This window comes from Heterodontus francisci, chromosome 8 (assembly GCF_036365525.1).
Source record: "Heterodontus francisci isolate sHetFra1 chromosome 8, sHetFra1.hap1, whole genome shotgun sequence".
Taxonomy (NCBI): Eukaryota; Metazoa; Chordata; class Chondrichthyes; order Heterodontiformes; family Heterodontidae; genus Heterodontus; species Heterodontus francisci.
The window spans coordinates 9,437,860-9,449,947 of record NC_090378.1 but is presented as its reverse complement, the minus strand read 5'-3'; the positions used below and the strand labels follow the sequence as shown (position 1 = coordinate 9,449,947).

General features: G+C 46.5%; 1 protein-coding gene across 1 annotated transcript in view; it reads right to left on the bottom strand.

Moving 5' to 3' along the window:
• LOC137373166 (di-N-acetylchitobiase-like) overlaps positions 1-10,229 on the bottom strand; it is an 82,547-nt gene extending 72,318 nt beyond the window's left edge. Inside the window, exons 1-3 of the mRNA XM_068038025.1 lie at positions 10,080-10,229; positions 8,510-8,527; positions 7,968-8,106 (exon numbers count right to left, since the gene is read on the bottom strand). Coding sequence (XP_067894126.1) covers positions 7,968-8,106; positions 8,510-8,527; positions 10,080-10,229 — 307 coding nt within the window. The remainder of the gene's footprint in view (positions 1-7,967; positions 8,107-8,509; positions 8,528-10,079) is intronic.
• Positions 10,230-12,088: the final 1,859 nt, after the last annotated feature.

The window sequence follows — 12,088 nt, the reverse complement described above, 5'->3', positions numbered from 1 at the left end:
TCTCACTGTGGCTACAAAGCTATTTGACCTTACAACAACCCCCAGGTCAGGTGCTTTCCCCAAAGCTACTTTCAGTTTCCCTTCCAAGTACTATATATTCTCCAATACTGAAGCCCACACATACAATCATGACAACGGGAACTCAGAAAATTCTCAAATTTAACTCCCACTGTAAAATTAGGAAATACAGAAATATCAAAGGAGACTAGACACCATATTTGACTATCTCTGACTGGAACAGACAGGATCTAGCAACACTGATAAGGGAGTGTGAAGAAATTTGGAGGGACAAACTGGGTCACATATCCTTAAGAATACATGATGGAGATGTGGAGAGACTCCACCTTTCAAATAAACTGAGCCTTGATAAATTGACTCAGGTCCGCAAGGAAGTTCAATACATGTTGGACAATGATTGAATTGAACCCTGCCAAAGCAGCTGGAGTTCCCCAATTGTACTAATACCCAAACCTGATAGATCAACCAGCCTTTACATTTCTTATCAAATTTAAAGAAATTCAATGCAGTAACAAGGACAGATTTCTATTCAATCCCCCATGTTGAGGAATGCATTGACCGAATAGGCAACTCCACCTATACTAATAAAATCGATTTATTGAAAGGATACTGGCAAGTTCCCAGGACCACCAAAACAAAAGAAATTTCAGCATTTGTCACCCCTGATGGCTTATTCCAATGTAACATAATGCCATTAGGGTTAATAAATGCTCCAGCCACATTGCAAAGACTGATGAACCAGGTGGTTGCTGGTTTAACCAACTGTGTCATCTACCTGGATGATCTGTTAGTTTACAGCAATACATGGGAACATTTGAAACATTTAAGGGAATTCTTTAAGGTGTCATGCAGGCTCCCACCTGCCAAGAATGCGACACATTAATTTCGCCACATGGACATTAAATTTAAAATTGTTGCTGGGAAGAAAAGTGGGCCTATCACAAGGAATTGCCAGGCCCCTGGCCGGAAAGACATTTTTGCATACGAGTAGACAGTGTTGGAGCAAAGGAACCAGTCCCTGCTCCCCAATACATAGAATACGTGGTCAGACCAGTTTAGTCACATGACAAACTGGCTGTTGCAGAGTTTTGAACTGAGAGGTTTTTTTTGAATTTGAACTTGCCACAGAGTTTTGAACTGGCAGAAAGCTGTTTGCTCCTGGTCTGAAAAGACCTCTCGTGGCTGGCTCACCGCAGCCTCTCCTGTCTGCTCTCATCTCCCTCTCACCAGTTTTGGAATCCATTGAAGACACAGGAACCCAAGAGAGAGAAAAGTCTCCTGCAGTGAACAAGGTTTAAGAAGAATACTGGGCCCCAATGAAAAGCAAGAATTACCTACAAGAAGACTCTCCAGAGAGCGCGAAGTACAGTAACAAGAAACTCTTCAGATATTGCCTCAAACCTCTCCATTTATTTTTCTTCTGCTCTTTTCTGCCTCTATTTACATGTGCGTATCGCATATACATGTTAACGTGCACCGTGGCATGTATCCGTAAGCGTTAACTGAATTAGAATTTATGTTTAAGTTTTAATAAATTTCACTTTCCTTCAAACCTAAGAAAGCCTGTGGGTGCGGGATTCTTTACCTTATAATTGGAAAATGGTGAACAAGGATTCACCAAGGTAGAGCTCAAAACACGGTGTGTTTAAAATTAAACCCTGTTACAGTAAGACCAGGTGAAGGTTGATAGGGACCGCAAGATACCTTTCTCACCTGGTTGTAACAAAGGTTCTACAGAAAGCTCACCTAGTAGTCAATTTAGCAAAGAGCAAATTTGTTAAGGCTGAAGTAGCCAATTTAGGGCACATTGTAGACCAACGTCGGGCGTTGCCAAGGGCAGCAAAAGTGCAAGCCCTGGTAGATTTCCCCATTCCCAAAACAATGAGGGAAATGATGCCTTTCCTGGAAATGTGTGGTTTGTGGTGAATATTTGTTCCGAGTTTCAGCACCATAGCTGTACCTTTAACTGACTGGTTGAAGAAAAGTGTAAAAGTGGTGTGGTCAGAGCAGTGCCAGACAGCTTTCGAAAAGTTGAAGGTGAATTTAACAGATGACCCAATATTGGCAGCTCCAAATTTTAACAAATCCTTTCAGATGTCTATCGCGCTAGTGATATCGGAGAAGGTGCATTCTTACTCCAAGATGATAATTCAGGCCTCGAGAAAACAATTGGATATTTCTCAAAATAATTAAACAAACAACAAAGAAAATATTCCAGAATGGAGAAGGAGCCATTCGGACTCCCAGCAGACCTTCAACATTTCAAAGTCAATGCAAATAACAGACAGAGAGAAATTCAAATCCACACGAAGCAAGGATGAAATATGAAGTGAACTGGAGCAATTATGGACTATAAAAAATGAACTGGTGAGTTAAACTCTAAAATATGGACACATTGCAACAGACAAGATGGAGTCGGTGTCAGGTGACAGCACCCCTGTACTGGAAAGTACATTTGGGCTGTTGAAGAACAAAACCCATCATCCCATCTGGTCTCACCCTGGGGAGATATTAAAATAGAAAACAAGAAGTTCAATGCAAAGCGGCTCCGATCTTCAAGAATTGAGTTATCAAACCTGGCAGACCGAGAAACTACGGATTCAAAAGCCAAAATAATAGGGTGAAGTAACACCATTGTAGCAGAATGGATCCCATCCAGAAGACATCAGATAGCATGATTTTCATATCCTAAACCATTGCATTGTTACAGCAGGGCCCTTTTATCACCTGACAGAGACTCATGTGTGATGAATGTTTGCCTCAAAAGGCAGCTCTCTGGAGACAGTGGCAAGGATCAACCAGAGACTACAGAAGGCCATACTTTCCTGCCAGAGAAGCTGTGAGGCCGACCAGCTAAGCAAAGGGGCCCTGCCTCTAAAAATGTTTTAAAACATCTTTGAACAACCGAGGCAGAGAGAAATTGCCAAAGTGACTTTGAATCCCCCACCTGTGGAAGCAAACAGGAAGTCTGCAACACCTCAGCAAGTTCAAGACTACAAACATCCAGGCCTGCACATTTGAAAAGACTTTCCTTCGAAGAAATTCAGCAAGTTTCTGCAAAGCACAAAATTCTTGCATGCCTTGAGACTTTAATTAAATGTTACCCTTTTTCTCTCTCTCCATCTATATGTATATGTTTACACTCATTTCAAGAGCAAGAGGGTAACTAGGGAAAGGGTTGGCCCACTCAAGGACAGAGAAGGGAATCTATGTGTGGAGCCAGAGGAAATGGGTGAGGTACTAAATGACTACTTTGCATCAGTATTCACCAAAGAGAAGGACTTGGTGGATGATGAGCTGAGGGAAGGGAGTGTAGATAGTCTCAATCATCTCATTATCAAAAAGGAGGAGGTGTTGGGTGTCTTGCAAAGCATTAAAGTAGATAAGTCCCCAGGGCCCGATGGGATCTACCCCAGAATACTGAGGGAGGCAAGTGAAGAAATTGCTGGGGCCTTGACAGAAATCTTTGCATACTCATTGGCTACAGGCGAGGTCCCAGAGGACTGGAGAATAGCCAATGTTGTTCCTTTGTTTAAGAAGGGTAGCAAGGATAATACAGGAAATTATAGGCCGGTGAGCCTTACGTCAGTGGTAGGGACATTATCAGAGAGGATTCTTCGAGACAGGATTTACTCCCATTTGGAAACAAACGAACTTATTAGCGAGAAGCAGCATGGTTTTGTGAAGGGGAGGTTGTGTCTCACTAATTTGATTGAGTTTTTTGAGGAAGTGACAAAGATGATTGATGAAGGAAGGGCAGTGGATTTTGTCTATATGGACTTCAGTAAAACCTTTGACAAGGTCCCGCATGGCAGACTGATACAAAAGGTGAAGTCACACGGGATCGGAGGTGAGCTGGCAAGATGGATACAGAACTGGCTCACTCATGGAAGACAGAGGATAGCAGTGGAAGGGTGCTTTTCTGAATGGAGGGATGTGACTAGTGGTGTTCTGCAGGGATCAGTGCAGGGACTTTTGCTGTTTGAAGTATATATGAATGATTTGGAGGAAAATGTAGCTGGTCTGATTAGTAAGTTTGCGGACGACATAAAGGTTGGTGGAGTTGCGGATAGTGATGAGGATTGTCAGAGGATACAGCAGAATATAGATCAGTTGGAGACTTGGGCGGAGGAATGGCAGATGGAGTTTAATCTGGACAAATGTGAGGTAATGTATTTTGGAAGATCTAATGCAGGTGGGAAGTATACAGTAAATTGCAGAATCCTTAGGAGTATTGACAGGCAGAGAGATCTTGGCGTACAGGTCTACAGGTCACTGAAAGTGGCAACGCAGGTGGATAAGGTAGTCAAGAAGGCATACGGCATGCTTGCCTTCATCGGTCGGGGCATAGAGTATAAAAATTGGCAAGTCATGCTGCATCTGTACAGAACTTTAGTTAGGCCACACTTGGAATATTGCGTGCAATTCTGGTTGCCACACTAACGAAGGACGTGGAGGCTATGGAGAGGGTACAGAAGAGTTTTACCAGGATGTTGCCTGGTCTGGAGGGCATTAGCTATGAGGAGAGGTTGGATAAACTCAGATTGTTTTCACTGGAACGATGGAGGTGGAGGGGCGACATGATAGAGGTTTACAAAGTTATGAACGGCATGGACAGAGTGGATAGTCAAAAGATTTTCCCAGGGTGCAAGAGTCAGTTATGAGGGGGCATAGGTTTAAGGTGTGAGTGGCAAAGTTTAGAGGGGATGTGCGAGGCAAATTCTTTACACAGAGGGTGGTGAGTGCCTGGAACTTGCTGCCAGGGGAGGTGGTGGAAGCAGGTACGATAGCGATGTTTAAGAGGCATCTTGACAAATACATGAATAGGATGGGAATAGAGGGATACGGTCCCTGGGAGTGCAGAAGGTTTTAGTTTAGGCAGGCATCAAGATCGGCGCAGGCTTGGAGGGCCGAATGGCCTGTTACTGTGCTGTACTGTTCTTTGTTCTTTGTGTGTATGTTTGTGAATATGTGCATGGGCAAAGACTGCAAACAATTTAGTTATTGTGTAAAATAGTTATCTTTCTTATTAAACCTATGAGAAAACCTGTACTTGGTCTGTTTATTTGACTCTGAAAACACTCAGGGGCTGAAACACTAGTTTAATGGAAACACTATCCATGGTCAGTTGGGAGGCAAAAAGTGGAAGCCAGCCACCCCATCTCCCACCCGTCTGAAACACATTTAAATTCCACATAACAGGCTGGTCAGAAAGGTTAGAGCCCATGGAATCAATGGAACAGTGGATGCATGGATATGAAATTAGCTGAATGACAGGAAACAGAGAGTAGTTGTGAACGGTTGTTTTTGGATTGGAGGAAAGGAGATAGTGGGGTTCCCTAGGTGACGGTGTTAAGATCCCTGCTTTTCTTGATATATAGTAATGACCTAGACTTGGGGATATGGGACACAATTTAAAAATTGGCAGATGACACAAAACTTGGAAGTATTGTGAACTGTGTGGAAGATAATGATAAACTTCAAGAGGACAGGTTGGTGGAACGGGCAAATATTCAAAATGTAATAGGTTTTAAGCAAGTAAAGCAGGGGTGGAGCAAGAGATAATAAAAGAGGTGTTGATAGGGCAAGATCACAGAGAATAACCGACCAGAAGATCATGGAGCAAAGGCTAATGGTATGTTAATGGTGTGGTGAAAGACAAAGTGTTATCACAGAGAGGGTGTGAATTGACAGAAAACTGAACAGCGCTGGCCCCGAGCACAAACAGGAAAAAACAAACAGTGGGTCGGCACAGTAGAAACAATCAAAACAAACTAAAATAAAATAAACAAATAAAAAAGAAATAAAAAAAAATAAAAAGGGGACCCGTCATGCTCTGAAATGATTGAACTCAATGTTCTGTCCGGCACTCTGTAGCGTGCCTAATTAGTAAATGAGATGCTGTTCCTCGAGCTTGCATTGATGTTCAATGGAACACTGCAGCAATCTCAGGACAGAGATGTGAGCATGAAAGCAGGGGGGTATGTTGTAATGGCCAGCAACTGGAAGCTCGGGGACATGCTTTCAGACTGAGCAGAGGTTTTCTCAAAGTGGCCACCCATTCTGCATTTGGTCTCCCCAATGTAGAGGAGATCACATTGTGAGCAGCGAATACAGTATACTAAATTGAAAGAAGTACAAGTAAATCACTGCTTCACCTGAAAGGAGTGTTTGGGGCCTTGGACAGTCAGGAGAGAGGAGGTAAATGGGCAGGTTTTACACCTCCTGCGATTGCAGGGGAAGGTGCCTTGGGAAGGGGATGAGGTGGTGGGGGTAATGGAGGAGTGGACCAGGGTGTCGCAGGGGGAATGATCCCTTCGGGATTTGCTGACTGGGAAGGGGAGGGGAACATGCGTTTGGCAGTCGCATCACGCTGGACATGGCAGAAATAGCGGAGAATGATCCTTTGGATGTGGAGGCTGGTGGGCTGGAAAGAGGAACCCTGTCGTGATTCTGGGAAGGAGGGGAAGGGGTTAGGGTAGAGGAGCGGGAAATGGGCCGGATATGTTTGAGAGCCCTGTCAACTGCAGTGGGTGGGGGAATCCTCGGTTGAGGAAAAAGGAAGACATTTCAGAAGCGCTGTCATGGAAGGTTGCATCATCAGAGCAGATGCGTCAGAGATGCAGAAACTGGGAAAATGAAATGGAGTCCTTACAGGAGGCAGGGTGTGAAGAAGTGTAGTTGAGGTAGCTGTGAGAGACGGTGGGCCTATAATGAATGTTCGTAGACAGCCTATCCCAGAGATAGAAACAGAGAAGTCGAGGAATGGAAGGGAAGTGTTGGAGAGTGAAGGTGAGAGAAGGGTGGAAATTAGAACCAAAGTTGATAAAGTTTTCCAGTTCGGGGCGGGAGCACCGATACATTCGTCAATGTACCGGAAAAAGCGATGGGGGGGGGCCTAAGTAGGACTGGAACAAGGAATGTTCGATATATTCCACAAAAAGCCGGTCAAAATGAGGACCCATGCGGATACCCATAGCAATACCTTTCACTTGAAGGAAGTGTGAGAACAAGTTCAGCCAGGTGGAGGAGGGTGGTGGTGGTGGTGGTGGAAGTTAGGATAAACCTGTATAAAACACTGGCTCAGCCTCAACTGGAATATTGTGTCCAGCTCTGGGCACTACACTTTAGGAAGGTTGTGAAAGCTTCAGAGAGGGTGCAGAAAATATTAACGAAAATGGTTCCAGGGATGAGGAACACCAGTTACATGGATATGTTGGAGAAGCTGGGACTGTTCTCCTTCCAGAAGATTAAGAAGAGATTTGATAGAGCTGATCAAAACCATGAGGGTTCTGGACAGAGTAGATACAAAGAAACTATTCCCATTGGCAGAAGGATTGAGAACCAGAGGACACCGATTTAAGGGGATGGGCAAAAGAAGCAACAGTGACATGCGGAAAAACTTTTTCACACAGTGAGTTGTTCGGATCTGGAATGCACTGCCTGAGCGTGTGGTGGGGGCAGATTCAATGGAGGAGTTCAAAAGAGACTTGGATAATCATCTGAAGAGAAAAAAAATTGCAGAGGTACAGGGAAATGGCGAGGGAAGGGAACGAGGTGAGGTACTCTTGCAGAGAGATGGCACGGATAAGATGGGTAGAATGGCCTCCTTCAGTGTTGTAACCGTTCTATCATTCGATGAGGACAGGAGGAATGTGTTGATGTAAGATTTTTAATATAGAATAATTGGAATGTAGAATCATTAATAATGGTTGTATAGGAGCTGCAGAGGAATTTCAGCACTGTAACATCAATAACAGCGATATCATAGAATGACATAAAATATACAGCACACAAACAGGCCATTCGGCCCAACCAGTCCATTCCGGTGATTATGCTCGAGCCTCAAACCTGTACACTGCATGTTCCATTATGTGGTTCTCAATAATACAGCTTGCATTAGAAGACAGAAGGACATTCATGTTTTATTCTGTGATAAAATTAGTTACCTTTTGTGACAATTCGAACTTTATTTGCGTGAGCATGACACACAAGATCAGCTGGTGGAGTATGCAAGGCTACAACAGTCGTGACCTTGGACCAGTCATAATGTATCCAATCCGCTCCTCCACGATAAAACACCAAGACCTGATACAAAAATAAAACTGTCAGCTGCAGTAATGAAGGATATAAAACTGACATTAAAAATATAGATTTTCCTGATCAATATAATTGTCCCCAGGGTACAGGATAAGGAAGGGATAATGAACACATCTGGTCTGCAGGTTATATTGATGGAGCTCCTGTTCCTGCCACACTGCCCACTTAGTAACATTACTCTGAAATAAATACTAACCTCATCAACAACACAGCAGTTACAGAGACATTTAACACCAACATTTGTTCAAAGATCTGCTAAATTGTATTCAGTTTAATCATGACCAGGGTCCCAGTTTTACAATGACCGAGGTCAAATCATAATTTTATTCCATGCGATTCCAGGATTTTTAAATGGTGTTTTGGGGATCAATATTGTGTGAAAACTGCAAACCTGAACCATGGTATGAGGCTGTAAGAGTTAGATCACACATCATTTAAGACTCTGCACATTGGAGAAACATTAAAAAACACATTTTATTGATGCTTCACTTGTTAAAATATCTTTGCACTGCCCAATACTACGGCTGGTCCTATTTTACACAGGCTGTAACTATACCAAGATTAACACTTGAACATATGTATTATATATAACAGGATTCTCTTTGCATTTCAACAATAATTTGAGCTGCCCCTTGCGCCGCTGCACCAGCTTCACCTGTCACTGACCCCGACTCACAGCCTCAGCCTGTTCCTGATACTCGGACTGTGTTAACGACCCCTCTCCAGTCTGTATCTCCCCGGAGCCCAGGCTGGAGCCTGACTGGAGAACTCTCTTCCCCACATCAACCCAATCCAGCCCGAGTCCCCCCAGTCCAGTCCAGCCCGAGCCCCCCAGTCCAGTCCAGCCCGAGCCCCCCAGTCCAGTCCAGCCCAGCCTGAGCCCCCCAGTCCAGTCCAGCCCGAGCCCCCCAGTCCAGTCCAGCCCGTGCCCCCCAGTCCAGTCCAGCCCAGCCTGAGCCCCCCAGTCCAGTCCAGCCCAGCCTGAGCCCCCCAGTCCAGTCCAGTCCAGCCTGAGCCCTCCCAGTCCAGTCCAGTCCAGCCCGAGCCCCCCAGTCCAGTCCAGCCCGAGCCCCCCAGTCCAGTCCAGTCCAGCCCGAGCCCTCCCAGTCCAGTCCAGTCCAGCCCGAGCCCCCCCAGTCCAGTTCAGCCCGAGTCCCCCCAGTCCAGCCCAGCCTGAGCCCCTCCAGTCCAGTCCAGCCCGAGCCCCCCAGTCCAGTCCAGCCCGAGCCCCCCAGTCCAGTCCAGCCCAGCCTGAGCCCCCCAGTCTAGTCCAGCCCAGCCTGAGCCCCCCAGTCCAGTCCAGCCCAGCCTGAGCCCCCCAGTCCAGTCCAGTCCAGCCCGAGCCCTCCCAGTCCAGTCCAGTCCAGCCCGAGCCCTCCCAGTCCAGTCCAGTCCAGCCCGAGCCCCCCCAGTCCAGTTCAGCCCGAGTCCCCCCAGTCCAGCCCAGCCTGAGCCCCCCCAGTCCAGTCCAGCCCGAGCCCCCCAGTCCAGTCCAGCCCGAGCCCCCCAGTCCAGTCCAGCCCAGCCTGAGCCCCCCAGTCCAGTCCAGTCCAGCCCGAGCCCTTCCAGTCCAGTCCAGTCCAGCCCGAGCCCCCCCAGTCCAGTCCAGCCCGAGCCCCCAGTCCAGTCCAGCCCGAGCCCCCCAGTCCAGTCCAGCCCGAGCCCCCCAGTCCAGTCCAGCCCGAGCCCCCCCAGTCCAGCCCAGCCCGAGCCCCCCAATCCAGTCCAGCCCAGCCCCGGGGGGTGGAGTCTCGGCCCCTGGTGTAAAAGGAACATCCCAAAGAGGACAATCTCTGACCTTCCACATCAGTGCGGGTGAGAGGAGTTGAACCACATGAGGAAAGGCAGGAGCTCACATCCCAATGCTCCATTCCAAGTGTTACTGCTCAACACACTTCAAAAGACAACTTCAAGTAAACTAACTCTTTTCCCGAGGGAATTTAATGATCTGAGACACTCACCTCAACTTGGTACTGATGGTCCGCGGGTATGGGTTGACACAGATCCCGTGGTGAACAATGACACAGATCCTGGGAAAAGACCCCGGAGTCTCCGCCGATCCACAGCGCCAGCACCGCCAGAGCCCGCACCAATACCAAACTCCAGCGCATCCTCTCCGCCGGAGATGATAATCCGTCAGACACAGTGAGATGGTTTATTTATATTGAGCTGCATGTGACTGATGATGAAACCTCCTGGATCTCTATCTCTATCTCACTTTGTGTGATAATAGTGGAATGTTGACGCAAGCTTCATCCTGTCAAATGCAACTTTGTTGGGAAGTTCTCTTCTCCCCCTCTCTTCCTGTCTTGTGCAACATTCATCCCTGAACCTTTCCCCTTTTCCAACTCATTCATCCGTGAACATTTCTCCCTTTATATCGCTGTCGTGTTCAACATTCACCCCTGAATCTGTCTCCCCACCTTGTTCCTGAACCTGGGCAATATTAATCCCCAAACCTCTATTGGTATTCCCCCTTTCCTCTGAACTTGGGCAACATTCATCCCTGTGCCTCACCACCACGTTCCCCCTCTTGGTCCATTTCCATTGTCCAAAGGTTTGCCTCCATCCTCCTCGTCCTTGCTAATATTCATCTCTGAACCTCTGATATTCCACCCCACCACTGCTACCACTGCTTCCAGCATCTCTAGAGCAACACCATGACCCTCTCTGCTCCCGTTCCTCTGATCTCCTCTCGCATTCATCCCTGAAACTCTGATTCCTTGTGCCCCCCACATCGTCCATCTCTGGAGCAACACTGACCTATTGCAATCTCTCCCCATTTACTTGCTATCTTTGTCACCATTCATCCTTAAACATCTTTCCCCCTCCACCCCGATCCCTCCCTGTCTTGGGCAACATTCATCCCCAAAACTCACAGCCCTCTTCCAACTTTCATCCTTGAATCTTCTGCCCTCTTCCTTCATGTTTTGTGTAAATTTTATCCTCAAAACTTTTTCCATCCTTCCTCAGTGTCTTGCACAACATTCATCCTAACCCTCTCTCCCCTCTTCCACTCTGACTTTGCCAACATTCAGTAGCATGGTGGTAATGTTACTGGGCTAGTAATCCAGAGGCCCGGACTCATGCTCCGGAGATACAAGTTCAAATCTGGTCTGGTGGAATTATATTCAATTAAATAAAGCTGGTCTCAGTAAAAGCGACCATGAAACTAATGAATTGTTGTTAAAAACCCATCGAGTTCATTAATGTCCTTTAGGAAAGGAAATCTGCTGTCCTTTCCTGGTCTGGCCTACATGTGACTCCACAACCACAGCTATGTGGTTGACTCTTAACTGCCCTCTGAAATGCCGAGCAAACTATTACAAAAAATCTGACAAAGAATTAAACTGGATGGACTGCCCAGCATCAACCTAGGCACTGGGAATGACAAAGGAACGCCCCAGTCAGTTACTCCACAAAGTCCACCTTACCAGCCAATGAGGACTTCTGCCAAAGTTGAGAGAGCTGTTCCACAGACCAGTCAAGCAAGATTCTAGTCATACTGACTGAATCAGACCTTTCAGCCAATGTTCCAGTCTCCTCCATTACCATATTAAAAACAAAATACAGTCAATGCTGGAAATCTGAAATAAAAACAGAAAGTGCCGGAAATACTCAGCAGGTCGGGCAGCATCTGTGGAAAGAGAAACAGAGTTAACATTTCACATTGATGACCTCTCATCAGAGTTCATCGTCCTGAAGCATTAACTCTGTTTCTCTCTCCACAGATGCTGGCAGACCTGCTGAGTATTTCCAGCACTTTCTGGTTTTCTTCACCATCACCATCCCTGGGTGTGTCCTGTCCCACCGGCCGGTCAGACCCACCAGTGGTGACGGTACAGTAGTATAGAGTTGCCCTGGGAGTCCTCAACATTGACTCCAAAACTCATGAAATCTCATGGCATCGGGTGCAAGCATAGTCAAGGAAACCTCCTGCTGATTACCACCTACCACCCTCCCTCAGTTA